Raw genomic sequence first — 17,218 nt, 5'->3', positions numbered from 1 at the left:
AATGAGATCAAAAGACACACCAAGATGAATCACAGCATCACAGAATCACAGGGGTTGCAAGAGACCTTAAGAGATCACCGAGTCCAATCCCCCTCTAGTGCAGTTCCCTACAATAGGTCACACAGGTCAGTGTCCAGGTGGGTCTTGAATATCTTCAGAGAAGGAGACTCCACCACCTCTCTAGGCAACCCGTTCCAGTGTTCCGTCACCCTTACCGTAAAGAAGTTCTTCCACATGTTTGTATGAAACTTCCTGTGTTCAAGTTTTAGGCCATTGCTCCTTGTCCTATTGCTATGCACCACCGAGAAGAGCCTGGCCTCATCCATTTGGCTTCCACCTCCCTCCAGATATTTATAAACATTTATCCGATCCCCCCCCTCAGTCTTCTTTTCCCCAGGTTACTCAGCCTTTCCTCATGCAGGAGATGCTCCAGGCCCTTCATTGTCTCTGTGGCCCTCTGCTGGACTTCTTCTAGGAGATCCCTGTCTTTTTACAACTGAGGAGCCCAGAACTGGACACAGTAGTCTAAATGCGGCCTCACCGGGGCAGAGCAGAGGGGGGGATCACCTCCCTCACCCTGCTGCCCATGTTCTTTTTATTGCACCCCAGTATAGCATTGGCCTTCTTGGCCACCAGGGCACACTGCTGGCTCATGGTCACCTGTTGGCCACCAGGAACCCCAGGTCCTTCTTTGCAGAGCTCACCTCCAGCAGGCCATCTCCTAACCTGTAAAGTTGCATGTGGTTATTCCTCTACAGGTGCAAGACTCTACACTTGCTATTGTTAAACCTCATCAAACTACTCCCTGCCCAGCTCTCCAATAATCAAGTCCAAACCAAGGAGAGAGTTTGTTCTTCAGGTGATATCCCTCAGACTCTACAGAATTCTGGAATAAGCCTGATCTTCAATTTAGCTAACAAAGCATCTATTCCTCAGTTGAAGATATCTTCAAAATCAAATATATGATTCATTTTCAACCTGTTATGTGCTTTTCCTTGCAGAAAATGGGCCAGAGTTTGGCCCTCCTCTGGATCAGATGTTTTATAATAATAATAATCATGTCTGACACTTAAATTACATGCTTTTTTCCATTGGTTTCGTAACATGGCATTTCCTGTGTGCCCTTCAAATAATCTCAATGGGCATCTAATTCCCATGCCTCCCTCTTACTTATTCTTTACCTACACAGAGTCTGTTTGACTTACATTCAGAACTTATGTTCTGGATATTGTTATCAGTTAGAATGAGCAGCCTCTATTGGAGGGCAGCACAGCTCATATTTGTGAATGAACTGGAATTATCTAGCAACAGTATTTTTGTGCTGAACACTTCGTTACACCTATTTTGCTGCCTTTTATGCTGTTAAACTCTCTGATCATGTATGTAAATGACACTTTCAATCATGGTCTTTAAAATTACATTGAGAATCCAGCTTGCCACAGAAATTCTTAGTTGGACACACTTTCCTTACGTATGTAAAGCAGGTGATAGACCTCTTTTTTTTTTCTTCCTTTTTTAAGGGCAAGCCTCAGAATAATAGTAATTACAGTGCACACACACACACACAGAGTGAAATTGCAGTGTGTAAATAGAAGCAAATAAATACAAAAGATCAAAGGGTAAGTGGTATGGATATGTACATGTAGAGGAGAAGACGAAAAGGGAAGGATATGTACAAATAGAGCAGTGCTGGTAGCCAGCCTGGGAGCGGGCTTGCCATATCTTCGTGATACCAAGCTGTCATTCCTGTAGAAAGGACTCTGTTCACTTCTGAAGTTGCAGTATTAGGCTTAAAACTTCTCAATACATCTTGCTGAGGATTACACTAGTGTTCTGATGAATTTTGAGACACTTAATCCCCATTTTAGCTTTTTTTTTTTTTCTGTGCCAAGAATCTGCAATCACTGAGCACCTGATAAAAATCTGTGAGTAGTTTATCAGTTCCTTGGGCACTGATGTGTTCCACACCTCTTCTGCTTTCATAGCCAGGTGCTACCTCAGCTAGGGTGTAATCCTTTCTCTGCCTCACTAGCTTGTGCTGACAGGTTTGCTGTGTGCTAGACATCCTCAGTGTAGTCTGGTCTCTCTTCCTTCCAGGATGGCACACTCTTTGAATGAATGGCTATGGCAGCACGAGTTCTGGCTCCCCCCGGGAATTACATGGGAGGACATGAAAGAGTCTGAAGACATCCATTACCCTCAGCCTCGTGATCTTTTGCTCAGCATCCCTTTTGCCTTAATCCTGGTTGTCATTCGATGTATCTTTGAAAGGTAAGTTCTTTAGTGATGTTTGGGGTGTTTTAGGGATAACAGTGTCAATGTGGGTCCAAAAGCTGGCTTTGTTGTCTGGACCAATGCATGATTGAAGAGGGCCACAAGAACTTCAGATCATAAATTCTGCTGAGATAAATGTTTCAGCTCTTATATTGCAGCTGTGTTTATTTACTGAAGAAGCATGTTGAATATAGAGCACAAATTGTACCCTTAAGGTCTAATTGTAAGCAATATGACTTCCTACACTTAAAACAAGTGAGCCCTAGAATTAGTCTTGTGCTTGAGCTTCAGAAGGCAGACATACTGTTTGTGTTGTACGTTGCTTGCTGTTTCTGGGTCAAGTGCAGTGGAAATAATGTTTAGACTTCCCAAATACAGCTAGGTGTCCCCTATCTCAGAAAATGGGGATCTGAGATATCTCACCTGACAGGGGAGTGTAAATAACATGCGTTAAGATAAGCTGAGACATTTGCCCTCAGAACCAGCACTGCAGAGCCACATGAACATATGCATTTCACTGACCACAGTTTGGGATTCAGGAGTGTAATTTCCTTGGGATCACCATGCAGGGAGATTTGTGGCTGCTTCCTCCGGGTCAGGGTCTGCTAAAGCCACTTGTGGTGCTGGGCTGCCAGAGTCTCTCCTCCTCTTTCCCTTTCACTGCCAGACCTGCTTCGTGGCTGCTTTTTGCAGGCTCTGGGATATTATCTTCCAGTACCAACACAAGAGTTGCTCTGCTTCTAGGATCTTTCTGGCCAGAGCCATTTGAAAATTTTGCTCTTCAGTACAGATAATTTGGGAATTATGGCAAAGACATAGCTAGAAATCCCCCTCAGCATTTGCTGGCTGGGTTTCATCAAGGTCCTCAACTGGTGCTGTTGCTATAGGCAGTTTAGCCATTGTTGGTGTTGGTGTGATGTAGTTTATCTGTGGATTAACTGAGAATTACCATGGTGTCATCAACTGTCAGGGCTGCAGAGTAAATCTGCTTTCTTGATTTTGAAAATTATTTAAAATAGTCTTTGCTGGACTGAAAAAATCACTATTCCTACCTGCTGTGTGAAGAGGTGTTCTTTTGAGGTATGATGGCTGCTCCAAAAGTAATGCCTACTAGTTTATGATGTTGACCCACAGTGTCAGAGAGGGATGTTGGTGGGATGGCAGTAGAGGTTGAACCTTCCCACCAATATCCTGTTACAGTCTGTTGCTGTGTGACAGATGGCAGCAGAAGGGCAGTCTGACAGGATGGCTCTGACATGGGAGTGCGGATGAAGCAAAGGGGTGTCATTAAATTCCCCCATGCAGAAAAACTGATACACACTGACATTCATTGGCATTTATGGAGACAGACCAGTGGATGTGAGCACAGTGAGGGGTGGGTGGTGCATTTCAGCAGTGGTGGCAGTGACAGTGGGTCACCTCCACTGGTGCAGATTTGTACAAGTGCAACTTGCAGGTATTGTAGGCAAAAATGCACAGCTAATGGTGGTGACTGTGTTGAGAAGTCGTGTTTTGTAGCTGGGAATTTGCTCTATCAAATAGTATTATTGTGCTCTTTGTATCTGTCGTAGCGTCCATGGAAATAATTAGGAGGCATTACTTTTGGAGCAACTGGCATAGTTTAGTCAAAATCTGTGGTGGTTTTAAGCTCAGAAAAAAAATAAAATTAAAAAGTTTATATTTTGTCATTCATTTCAAAAAAGAGTCTGCGCAAGAAAATGGAAATAGACCTCTCTGTAAGCTAGCAACATATTTCTTCTCTGGATTCTCTGTGATACAAGGACATATTTGAAAAGTTTTTAAAAGTAGATTCTGAACTCTGTTGCTTTTATGTAAAAATACTGGCATTCAACTGGAGTGTTATTAAAACCAAATGCATGAATGATTAGTTAAAGAATCTTTTTATGATGATACTTGGAATTGTTTGTAAAAAATATGTTTAGTATGCATTCCATAAATTCTACTGTTTTTATCCTCCACTTACCTGAGGACATAGGTGTCTCAGTTACCTCCACTCATGTGTGAACCAAGGTACTGTAGGCAACCATTAAAACAGAAGTGAATCATGTTTCTTCCTTACTGACCCGTAGGACTTCTTTAGGTAGGTAATGTCAGCTGGTCACTTAGAAACGCTTGGAGAGTAAAGCTAGACATTAACCTTCATGTTCTGCTTTGACCAGAATTGCCCCATTCTGGGCTCTTCAGACATGGACATGAAGACAAAGGAGACAAACTCTGCTCAGTAACGCCTAGTGGCAGGACGACAGGAGGCATTGAACACAAACTGAAACGTGATATTCCATCTGAATATAAGAAAACACTTTTTTACTGTGAGGGTGGTCAAATACTGGGACATATTGCCCAGGGAGGGAGTGTTCTCTCTCTGTGGAGACTCAAAACCCAGCTGGATGCTCAGCAGCCTGCTCTAGCCACCTCAGCCAGAGCGGCAGAGTTGGGCTCTGTGATGTCCAGAGGCCTCTTCCAGCTGCAACAGTTCAGTGCTTTTGTGACTTGTTCCTTGTATTCGTCTTCCCCCTGCCACATTGGTGCTAGTTATAGAATCATAGAATCACAGAATTATAGAATTAGCTAGGTTGGAAAAGACCTACAAGATCATTCAGTCCAACCACCCGCTTACCACCAATATCCCCACTAAACCATGTCAGCCTAAAGTATCTTTTCTATCCCCTTTAAGATGCCCCTGACCATGCAAAAATATTTTTTTTCTTTCCTATCCAAACACTGCATCAGCTGGGAGAGTTTCTGTGGGCCTAGGCCTGCTCATGCATTTTAAAGCCGTTTTAATTTACAAACTTCATTAAATAAAAGCTTCTTGCCACACCCTTAAAAAGATAATATCTCAAGCCCATTTTACAGGTCCAGGAAACCTGTAATCATACCACTATCTTACCTATGCAAATTACAAGCTAATGTTCTGAGCTGTATTCTTGTTTGTCGTAACTCTCTGCAGTCACTTACTTCAGCATGAAATTTTCTCATTTTAATCACTACTATTTCACATTCAATTCATCCTGGAAAAGAAGGCTTCCCTTAGAGAGGTGTGAATCAAACCCTCTGTCTCTCTGTTATGTTGCACAGGTGGGCTAGGATGGTTTAAACTCATTTGCACAGAGTTTGGAGAAACACAGGCTGAAAGGATATGCATTCTCATTTTCCATGCAGATGGCCCTGACTTTGTTGCTTTGCACATTTGTGGGTCAAAATGAGTATGAATTTGAAGAAGATAAATAAGCTACAAGATTGGTTTCAATGGCTTTCCCTTTATTCTGCCCTTACTTACGACTTTATTTATTCTGCCCTTAAGACTTGCAACTATGCATCTGGATGGAAAGCATTTCTTTTGTTTAGATATGCTCTCTGTTTCCGGTGGTGCCTGCCCTAGATTTCAGAAACGCTGTGTCAGAATTCCAAGAAAATTTGAAAGAGGCAAGAGAAGCCCAGAGGAGGTTCTGTGAGTCCTACTTCAGCAGCTGCGTTGGACAGCTTGCGTGGCATTTTTTAATGGTGTCATCATCTTGTTTTGGAGATTATAGCTGGGGAGTACCCTGCTACCTGGAGCATTTTTTTCCCTCTCCTTGGCGTGTATGGGCTGAACTTGGATAAACTGTGACAAAAACATCCAACAACCAGTTGTTCAGTGGATTAGGTGGTGGCTGTGGGAAGTGGAGGAGCTGGGTGGGGCCTGGGAGAGCTGAGGACGTTGTGAGTGCAACCCTGGAGGAAAAAACTCACAATTCTGTGAAGCAGCTCCTCTGTGAGCTGCTGTGATCTCGGTAAGGTGGAAAAATAGGGAGCGTTCAGTGCTGGTGAGCAGGATACAGCACTCCTTGTCTCCACCTGCCACATTACTGAGGCAGGTCATAGAATCATCGAATCTTTAAGGTTGGAAAGACCAATAAGATCCTCCTGTCCGACTGTCAGCCCATGCCTGTGACCACTCTAGACCATGTCACTCATTGCCACATCTCCATGTTTCTTGAACACCTCCAGGGATGATGACTCCACCACCTCCCTGGGCAGCCTGTTCCAGTGCCTCACCACTCGTTCTGAGGATAAATTTTTCCTAATATCCAACCTGCACCTCCCCTGAAGCAACTTACGGCCATTACCAGATTTTGGGGGAGGTAGGTAGTTCTGGCCTGACACAAAGGAGGAGCTAGAAGATGGGAACCTCTTCAGTTCCTCTGATTGTGCCTGTACGTATGAGCTGTGTCCTGGACCCATAATTTGGAGCCTGATTTTAAACACTTGTGTACCTTAGCAAAACTTTTCCCTTGGTCATGTCAGGTGGTACAGCAAATGACAAAGGCAAGAAATTGCATTCTGAAAGATTCATTTTGGGCTTTAGGAAGAACTTTATTTCTGAGAGGATGGTGCAGCCTTGGGACATGTCACCAGAGACATGGAGAATCTCTGTGTTTGGTGTCCTCAAGACTTAGCTATGGTGCATTTTCAAGACTTCACATTGAAACCTCGATTGTCCTGATCTGATGTTAGCAGTGGTCCCACCTTGAGCAGGACATTGGACTGGAGAAATCCAGAGGTCTCTTTCAGACGACGCTAATTTAATGGGCACTGTGACACCCTTATAACCTTCCTTTTTGTGATGGTTGGCAGCCTGACAAGCTCTGCTTTGTACAGATTTCTGCACAAGCTCAGATTTCCCTCTGGGTGGATGCTTCTGATCCTTAGCACAACTCTGTGTATTGGTGAACGTATCATACATACAAAAGTGGGATGCGGAGCTGGCAAGCCTCCTATATCACTGCCTATTATATTGTCCTTTCCTGTGCTTCTGTCCTTGTTTTCTTGCAGGACACTGGTGCTTAAGGGTTGGTTTTGAGTCTGTGTATCCAATACTCAAACTGTGGTGTCCTGACATCACTCAAAATTTCCCATAGTTGCATTTAAAGGCCAGGGTCTTAGATGCCCTATATTTGTTTCAGGGGTTTTGTGTCTCTGTGCAGGTGTACTTTAGAGCTGTCTCAGTGACTCATTACTTAACTATATGGGAAAAACTTAATGATTTTGGAGCTTATGACATTGACGTTTCTACAAGAGCTGTGTGCTTCCTTTGGTGGAGATGACTGCCTCTTAGCTAAATTTTAGATGATAAAAGAACTGTTCTAGTAAATGTTGAAAAAAGCTTTTAATAGGAGAAAACGGTAAAAGAAATCCCAAACCTTACATACCCCAACGTGGTTCAAGATTCTTTGAGGCATAGCAACATCAATGTTCAGGCACAGGTACAGACACTGAAATTCTAGCTTGTGAAACAATTTTCTGAAGGAAACTAGGAGCTAAAATAGGCTCAGAATTGCACAGTGATCTCTTCAAAGGTGAGGTGAGGTGTTATTGATGTTAGAATTCTTCAATCTAAATAGACTTTTTCTGTCCATCAGTTTCTACTTGGACTGTAATCTCTGAACTCATCTATCTTCACACGTGTTTCTAAACAACTTGGGTTTTTATTCATGCACTACACAAACGGCAATCATCAAAAAATACACATAAAAATCAAAGCATTGTGTCTGAACAAAAACCTGAGGAAACTCCAGTCTTTAGTTGTCATCAATACAAAAATAACAAGACTCAAAAATTATTTTATACTTCAGGAATCTTGATAAAGTCATAGAACCATTGATTCTCATTCAAGTTAGCTAAAATCAGCTTAAATAAATTATCTGTACTATGGAAATGCATACATACATGTTTGTACATATACATGTGCACTTTTATATTTTTATATCAGTTTAATCTGGACTATATAGCATTGGTAATAATTCAGTGTTCATTTAAATATAACTATCAACTACACTGATGTATTTAAAAGTGCTTATCATTGCCTTTTTGTGGAACATCTTTACTGAGCAGTAGCAATTTGATTTACCCAAGAACCAGTGTTCTCTTGTAGAGTGGGAGAAGTGTCATCATTTAACTCCTAAGAGCAGGAAAGCGGAGAATTGCTACTTGTGGTGTCTCTGCTGCTCTGTTCTGGGTAGCTAGGTAGTAACAATATCACTCACAATTGTCAGAATGAACGAAACAGGAAAGGATGGGAGCTGCTATTTTTGTGCAGATTTGGGATTGTGCTGAAGATATTTCATGAGGATATTTCAAGCACTATTTCTGCATTATTAAAATCTTCCAAGTTGTTTCCAGCCTGTAATGAGCATGGCTGGGTATGATGCATTCTACTGCTCATTTTGAATGGAAGCTTAGCTTTCCTTTTGCTTGTTGTCCTTTCTGTAGCCAAAATGTCACAGAATTTCTGTGAGGAGTGAGTATGAACCCCATCCTCTGAGTTTGGAGATGTTGCAGAACAGATTTTTTTTTTTAGGCTAGCTCCTAGAGTTCTCAATTTCTATCCTTCCATAGGACTGAGAAATAAATTTACTCTGGATTTCCTATCCTGAACTTTCTTACAGAATATATACACTTACAAGCCAGAAAGCTAATGCTAATGAAAATATTGTTTGAGGTTCCAGAAGAAGTTCCTGGCCGCATAGATCCTCGCGGGTGTATCACTGAGAGTCAGTTCAGTAGCACTGGAGAACCAAGGGTGCAGGACACTGATGAATGTGTTGCCCTAAAATAATTAAATATTCAGTGGAGCTTTAAGCTGCAGGAGCTGACCTCCTGGGAAGCTGCAGAGCTGTTTGCCTCACCTCTGTTCCTAGGAAGTTGATGGAGCAGCTTACTCTGAGTGCCATCTCCAAGCAAGTGGAAGAAAATAAGGTTGTCAGAAGTAGTCAACAGTGTTTCACCATGCTCACCCAACCTGGTAGCCTTCTGTGATACCACAATCAGCTGGGTAGATGAGGGGAGAGCAGTGAATGTTGTGTACCTTGACTTCAGCAAGGCTTTTGACACTGTCTCACATAACATCCTTGTGATTAAGCTTATGAAGGGTGAGATAGATGAGTGGACAGTGAGGTGGATTGAGAACTGGCCGACTGGCAGAGCTCAGAGGGCTGTGATCAGTGGGACAGTCTGGTTGAGGCTGTAACCAGCGGTGTTCCCCAGGGGTCAGTGCTGGGCCCAGTCTTGTTAAACATCTTCATGAGTGACCGGGATGAAAGGATAGAGCGCATCCTCAGCCAGTTTGCTGATGGTACAAAGCTGGAAGGAGTGGCTGGCACAGCAGAAGGCCGTGCTGCCATTCAGCGAGAGCTGGGCAGGATGGAGAGGGGCAGAGAGGAGTCCTGGGAAGTTCAGTGAGAGCAAGTGCAGAGCCATGCACCTGGGGAGGAGTAACTGCTTGCAACAGTACAGCCTGGGGGCTGCTGCTCTGCTGGAAAGGAGATTCTCTCTGCTCTGTGGAGAAAACCTGAGGGTCCTGGTGGCTGACGGGTAACCATAAGCCAGCAATGTGCCCTGGTGGCCAAGAAGGCCAATGGGACCCTGGGGTGGGGAGGGCACAGCTGGAGCACTGAGCCCAGTGCCAAACTCCCAGTTCAGGGCAGACAGGGAACTGCTGAAGACTGTCTAGCGGAGGGCTGCAGAAATAGTGAGGGCCTGGAGCATCTCTTGGTGGGGAAAGGCTGAGAGCTCTGGGACTTTTCAGTCTGAAGAAGGGAAGACTGAGTGGGATCTGGTCGGTGCTGAGTAATATCTGAAGGGCAGGGGTTAAGTGCGGCCAGGCTCTGCTTGGTGGTGCCCAGTGATAGGACACGGGGCATCAGGCAAAACTGGAACACGAAGTTCCATCTGAACATGAGGAAGAACTTCTTTACTGTGAGAGTGGCAGAGTCCTGACACAAGCTGCCCAGAGTGGTTTTGGAGTTCCATCTGGAGATACTCGAAAATCTCTTGGATGATTTCTTGTGCACCTGCTGTAGGGAGCCTGCTTTAGCGAAGGGTCGATCTGGGGGACCTCCAGAGGCCCCTTCCAGCCCCTATGGTTCTGTGATTGCGAGTGATTGGTTTGGGGTATTTTACCCCTTGGTTATGGCATTCTGTGAATGCCTGCATACAGTCTTGAAAAGCAAAGGAAGGCAAAGGAATTTGAAACCTGGAGCTGGATTTCAAAGAGGCGTGTGGAGAAGATAGCTGTGCTTCTCTTTTATGGGTTAAGTACAGATAGAATGCTTGAAAACTGAACCCAAACATGCCTTTTGATCTTGGACAAATTGTCTCAATTTACAAAAAAATCATTCAAAATTATTTATGTCAATATATCTTTTAATTATTATTATTTTAACTCCTGTTTTTTGTTTTTTTTTTTCTTCCTGAAATTGAGTGTTCAGTTGCTTGTATCATATCTTGTTAGAAATCAGTAGCTGGACTAACACCTCTGATACTCTTGTAAATCAAGTAGTATGGAGTGATTAAAGTACATCTTGTGAGGACTACTCTTACACTTTTTTTTTTTTCCATGCTCTGCTTTGAAATTAAGAGCATTCTGAATGCTGCATTTGAAAAAAAGAAAAATCTCACTCTGTCGTGGGTGCTGATTTCTAGAAAGCATGACCATGGAAGAGTACACCAGTGCACCTTGAGACACTGGTGGAAACACTGCAGCTAGTGGGAAGTGAGCCTTGTAGGTAAGGATGCTCTGGGGAGGAGAATGAGCATGTTTCCAAACACTGTTGCTTTGGATGGAGGTATGATGACAGAAGCCCAAATGAAGAACTTCCAGGCTGTTCCCCTAATAACTAACTGGTCTTACTCCTTCAGGTGGAGAGGAGCACTTCAGAAAGGACTCTCATGGACTTGTCAGACCTCTGGGTACATGTGTACTGTGCTTCCTCTGAGCTGCGCAGGCTGTGAAGAAGTATCTTCAGTCATGGAGGGATTTATTTGTTTTTTGGTTTTTTTTGTGTATAGTCCTGAAATAAGTGAGAGCGTTAATGTTTCGCTGTTCTGAATGCAGTGAGGGTGTCAAACCTCCTAAAAATCAGCAGCTGAAAGTTTTCATGTTATACCCACAGCCATTAGCTAAGCATAGAGTCTTGCACTATGGTCAAAGCTGTCCGTGATACTGTCTGGTACCTTTGCTCACTCACTGTGCCTACTGATTCTCTTATTAAGATCAGCTAATTCAAGGTTTCTGGAATCCAGATTAAAACACCCTTCTTGTTTCTTTTAGAGTCATGCACTGTAAGCCATTGAATACGAGTCAGAGAAAATAGATTTTGAATTATAAAATCTTGCAATTTGCAGAGGAAGAAAAAAGGACATTTCAGCTGTGGAGCTCTCTGTGTCTGCATTGTCCTTCCTTAGGCTGTTTCTGTTCTTCAGCTGCAAGTTTGGCATGGAAAGAGCTCCAGCAGAGTAAATTGTGGCCTTCTGAAAGGCCAGAGTCCAGTGGTTGGGAGACTGTATCCTACAGATTATTAGTGCTTAACCAATGAACCAACCAAGTCCTATTTAAAATCAGAGAAATTCTCACAAGAGATTTTCCTGCTCCTTTCCCTTCAGGATCCAGAGTAAAATGTTAAGTGATATGCATTATCTCTCAGCTTAGCTAAAACCTTGACATGCTCTGCCATTTCTGAAGGCCTGAGGATGTGAAGAATTTAGTTTTTTGGGTTTTTTTTTTTTTTTTTTTTTTAAGTTTATGAATGTGATGGTACTTAGAGGTGTGCAGTACTTAGCTCAGGTCTGCTTCACATTTCCTTCAGGCTTCTGCTCCAAGCTCCCATTTTATTCTCTAAATTATCATTTCCCTCAGTTAAAAATAGTATTTTGATTCCTTTGTGCATCTTTGTGACAGATTCATATGGGATGAAACTGATGTCATACAAGCTGAAAAGTGAGTTTAATGAAAGGTTAAATGATGTTTCAAACATAGGAAAACTGTAAGACAGATCTCCAGTTCACATCTTGCCAGATGGTGAACTACAAGTTAAATGCTCCCTAGAGGATTTCAGGCATTCTGAACATTGATTTGCGTTCTGTTGGAAGTGACATGTTCATCTTGGTTGGCTACAGTGTTTTCCTTAGCTGAAGCTACAGTGGCTGAGAGATTTCCTCTCAAATCTTGTCATAAGTTCATGCTCCATCAACACCGGGCACCAACAAGAGCAACATAGTGAAGTCCAAATCAGTAATTAGGTCAGATGCTATTCCCCCACAATTAAAAATCAGCAGTGATCCCAGTGCAGGAGACCTGAAGTTCTGGTTCCTGAACTTCTGGCGTCCTCTTGAGCCGTCTCCAGCCCTATTGGCTGGAAAGCTTCCAGTTACCTTCTAAGCTCGCTTTCTGATTTACTTCCCATCAACTTGGTTTCATAAGACATCCAACTTCTTTAGCTTTATAAACCTCACTGTAAGTACACCTACAGAAAAAGTTAATGTATTTTATGGATGTACTTGTATTTATGCATGAAGATTGCAGTGTAAATTTCTGCAGAAACAAAGCCTGTCAGAAATTTCCCAGTCCCTCTCTTCATGTGCAAACCATGCCATTGATTTTATTATTACACCTCGGTAATACTTAATATTTGAAATAAAACCTTACAGAAAACATTGCACCAGTTGTTTACCTTGGGAAAATAAAAGGACGACGGTCAAATTAATGTAATGTCTGCTAACAAGTGCTCAGGTGCAATCGAGATGAGTGCAATGTCACCTTCATATCAGAGTATAAAGCAGCAGACCTTTGTACAGCCCACAGCTCTGGATTTCTACGTGAGCTCAGAATGAGCCCATGGGCACATGGGATATGGGTGACTCCGTCCCCATTGCTGCTGGGTGAATCTGCCCTTCTCTTCTTTAAGTGGAGAATTTAAATACTGAGCCTCATTCTTCATCAGTTGGAGAATCCAGCTGATTTAGACTTGTCTTTCAGAACTTCTTGGCTGCTGCTGGGGGACAGTAGGTGTTCGTCACCACTGCTGTTATCAGTGCCTGGCAGCATGAACTGGGGACTTGAGAGAGAGAAAACTTCAAGCTGAAAAGCAGCTTCTGTCTTCCCTTGCACTTGTTCCTGTGATGCTGAAGGATTTTGTTCTCCTTGCAGCAACAAGTTACACTGATGCTAGAAGACTAATAATAATTAATGCAGATTGTGCAGAATTCAAGGTAAACACTGCAGCAAAGTGCTGTTTAACTAATGCTTCATTTAAATGCAGATTCACACTCTGAGACGTGCTAGCTCATTCAGCTGCTGCCTATTTCATCCCAATTGTAGCCAGATTGTGTAATGCAACAGATGTGGGGAATGGGAAACTTACAGTAATAGTTTTATGGTGTGATTCCTGAGCTATATGGGGAAGAGATGTAGGGAACTAGGACAGCATATTGACTTTCTGTGGTCCTGTGCTTTGAGTCTGCTTGATTTCCAAATGCACAAATCAAAGCAGAACTTTCTTGCATTTTACTAGAGTTGAGACAATCTGGCAGAAAGGCCGTGGCAACTCCTTGCTAAGGAGTTATCAGTAGCTGCTCTGCCAGGAGTGCACTGAACCCCTGAGGACCGCTGGGGTGTTTGCTGTCCTTTTAACCTGGCCATTGGGATTGGTTTATCTCCAGAAGACCATCCATCAAGATCACAGCTCACCCTTTTTCACTGCACTGAACTATGAGAGTGGTTATTCCTGTGCCTGCTGTCTGTGAGGATGGTTCCTTGTTTTTACTTCTGTCCAGTCATTTTCAGGGACTTGTTCCCATGGAATCTATATCCTGTAACATGCACCTTTTATGCCTGCCGTGAGGTTTAAGGGCTGTGAAGTGAGTGTCAGTGCTCCCAAGGACAGGTTCTGCCTTAAAAGCTCTGTACAAATTTCTTTGTAGCTCCTGGTCTGCGTGAAGCCATGATTTCTTCTCTCTCTCTCTTTGTTCTACTGACCTGTCCAGCCAAGATAGTTGCATTCTACCTTTCATATTTCATATGGAAATAGCTTGCTCTGCTTCTTCCTCTGCCAGATTGTCATGCAAGTATTGGTTTGTGTATTCCTAGAAAATGTTTGTGCATTTGTGTATCACATTATGTGGGTAAAGAGCCTTTGGGCCCTTATGATGAAGGGTATGTAGTAAGTACAGGGAATTCTTCTCCCAGTTAAGCAGCTGCTCTCTGCTTGCCCTTCCAAAAATGATTCAGTACAAGGGACAATGGGCACAAAATGGAACATAGGAAATTCCATACGAACATGAGGAAAAGCTTCTGTACTGTGAGGGTGACAGAGCACTGGAACAGGCTGCCCAGGGAGGTGATGGAGTCTCCTTCTCAGGAGATATTCAAAACCCACCTGTACTCAATGGTCAGCAGCTCAATGGTCCCTTCCAAGCCCTACAATTCTGTGATTCTGTAGCAGGAGGTGCTCTGGATAGCAGTGTGGCTTATCTTTTCTGACCCTGTAGTGTCTGTGATTCCTGCACTGGCGCTGAGATATTTTTATACATGGAGACCAATAATTCGAAGAAGTCTCTACACACAGACAGTAGTTTACAGATAATGTATCATGTTACTAAGGGCAGAGAATAAATGCTGTGTCCTGAGCAGTAAGAGCAGTGAGAGCTGTTAAAACAAGATTTATGAGATTTTTTTGTTGTTGTTCAGAGAGAAGCTTGCTCCCTCCCACTCCTAACACTTGCCCTAGAATTTCTCTGCCTGTTTGGGCAGCAGCTGCTGACTGCAGTGTGAGACAACATGCAGCTAAGTTTGTTACTAGCAATCTGCCCTGGCTGAACTCAAGATGAAGTCTTAGGAGATTTCAGTTCACTGTCATAGCACAGCTCAGCCCAGTAGTGCTGGGTGAACACAAAGGCAGCTGAAGTTCAGAGGGAAGGGAGAGACAGCCTCAAGAAGGTCTCTAGATCGGGTATCCTGAAAGATTCTCTTTATTTCAGTCAGAAAATAAAGCTATAATGCAATAATTATTGTCTCAGCATGGGACCTGCTTTATTTGGGAGTCAAGCTGCATGCAAATAATTTAAGAACAGGTTGTTAATGTGAATGACAAGAACTGTTCTCCTTGCTTCACATACCCTAATGCCTCCTTCAGGTGCCGAGATCCATAAATCTGCTGATTTCTATGTGTCTTTCCTTGGTAACCACATGGATCAGTGAATTAGTTGCAGCTTCCAAGAACAGAAGGCACAACAAACTGCTCCATGTTTGTGACTTGACGTTGACTTTAGCCATCGTGTTGCAGAGACAGCTGAAATAGTTCACTTCCTGTGTCCTTGTGACATTCCTTCTTTTCAACAAAGCCTTGGGGTGGGAGGAGGAGGATTTGGCATCTAGTTTGCCTTTGAAGAAGGGAGCTTCCCCACTGATGCACATGATAAAAGCAAAAAAAAAAAAAGCCTCTATCCTCTTGTGCAATAGTGGAAGTAGAACAAGCTTCGCAAGCTCCATAGCCATTTAGGACAAATTTTATTGGCCTACATTTGGTATGAAGGCTTGGGACCGACGCATTAATTTACAGAGGATCAAACGCTAGGGAATAAATGAAGAAATCTTAAACACTATCTTACTCACAAATGAAATATATTCTTAACAAATACACAAAAATAACTGTATAACTTTGATTGCTATGCATGTATATATTTATATTGCTTAGCTGTCATTCTAAGGCTTTTACAAATTTATTATTTTAATGAAATTAACATACACTTGTTTAGTACAGTAGACAGATTCTACCTGGAAATTTTTAACTCTCTCTGGCTCAATCAATATTTAAACATTTTCCTCCAAGTGGAATGGTATAAACTGGAAGGACTTAGGGCAAATGTTCCAAAATACCCTCCCCCAGAGTCACAATACTCCGTTGGCTGTTGCTGTCTTGTATCTTCTGAGTCACAGGATGGAACTACACCAAAGTGCCCCACATTCTGGAGAAAGTCTTCTCCATGAGCGTACCTGTTACCTCCTTCTAATTTGTTGATCTACTTTCGTTCAGACTCCCAAAGTGCATGGAAGAATGGGAGAAAAATAGTTTTATTTTAGTTTAGCTCCAGTTCCTTCCTCCAGCTGCCTGCCTCTGGCATTCCTCATGAGGTTCTATAGGGTTGGAGGAGGCTGGCTGTTACACTGTTGAGTTAGCTTACTCTCCATGTAAGCCCATTAATTCAGATGTAACTGAGTGTATTGCCAGTGAAAGGCAAACAACTCTAGTCCATTGAATATAACTCTTCTCCCAAGTAAGTAAATTCTGGAGAATTCCTATTTCTGTAAAAGAGGAAGAGGAGTTGTCATGGGAGCAGAGCTGTAAATCAGGATTATTAACAAGAAAAATAATAAATTTTATTTCACTTTTTATTTTTCAAATGTAGCTAATGTAGAAATTTCCATGGTGATAGCTGTGTGGAAGATGAGGAGAGGTCATGGCAAGAAGTTATTGATGGGAGATAAAGGAGCATTAGGAACATGCCTTCTGTCTTAAATCAGGGCTGTTTTTAATGACTCTTTAAACAGACTCCCGGTTTAGTCAGAATTGTTAGGTCTCTTCTTCAGGAGGCTTGTGGCAGTTTATTACCCATGCTTTCTGCATTATAGGAAAAGAATATTGTTGATCTTCAGAGAACATATGAACTCAGAACCAGAAAAAAGATGGAAGAGAAGACCCTTTTCAAATAGCTTATTTTAAAATGTATTTATCTGCAATTCATTTTCCACAAAGATTTTTGTTATTAATCAGAAATTGAAAAGTACCTGAAAACATCTTCCTCTCAGGTGCTCTGGGTGTGTGTTTTTGTTTTTGTTTTCTGTGCAAAGGTGTAAACTGACTGTTCTGTGCAATATAGCTGTGATGATAGCTTCTTGATAGAACTCTCCTGCAGCTGGGTAGAAGAGATTTCAGGAGCAAAGAGAACCAATGCAATGTATGAGGCTGAGAGGCAATGGAATGTAACTGCACAGAGACAGTGCAATTCCAAGAGTAGAAGTTGTCGTGGTCACTGGTTTTTGGTGCTGGAAGATACTGGCAGAGTGACACCCTTATAAATTCAGTAACATTTGTGGAAAATAAACTCA

At 42.6% G+C, this 17,218-nt stretch overlaps 1 protein-coding gene across 7 annotated transcripts in view; it reads left to right on the top strand.

The window, feature by feature from the left end:
- LOC110388988 (ceramide synthase 4-like) overlaps positions 1 to 17,218 on the top strand; it is a 61,597-nt gene that overhangs the window by 26,463 nt on the left and 17,916 nt on the right. For 5 of the 7 annotated variants that reach the window (XM_021378843.1, XM_021378844.1, XM_021378842.1 and 2 more), the window contains one exon: positions 2,098 to 2,271. The exons of the other annotated variants lie outside the window; for them this stretch is intronic. In XM_021378843.1, coding sequence (XP_021234518.1) covers positions 2,099 to 2,271 — 173 coding nt within the window. In that variant the 5' untranslated portion in view covers position 2,098. The remainder of the gene's footprint in view (positions 1 to 2,097; positions 2,272 to 17,218) is intronic. 7 annotated transcript variants of the gene reach the window in all.

This window comes from Numida meleagris, chromosome 27 (genome assembly GCF_002078875.1).
Source record: "Numida meleagris isolate 19003 breed g44 Domestic line chromosome 27, NumMel1.0, whole genome shotgun sequence".
NCBI lineage: Eukaryota > Metazoa > Chordata > Aves > Galliformes > Numididae > Numida > Numida meleagris.
Note: the sequence above shows the minus strand (reverse complement) of the source record. Positions and strands in the feature narration are given on the sequence as shown.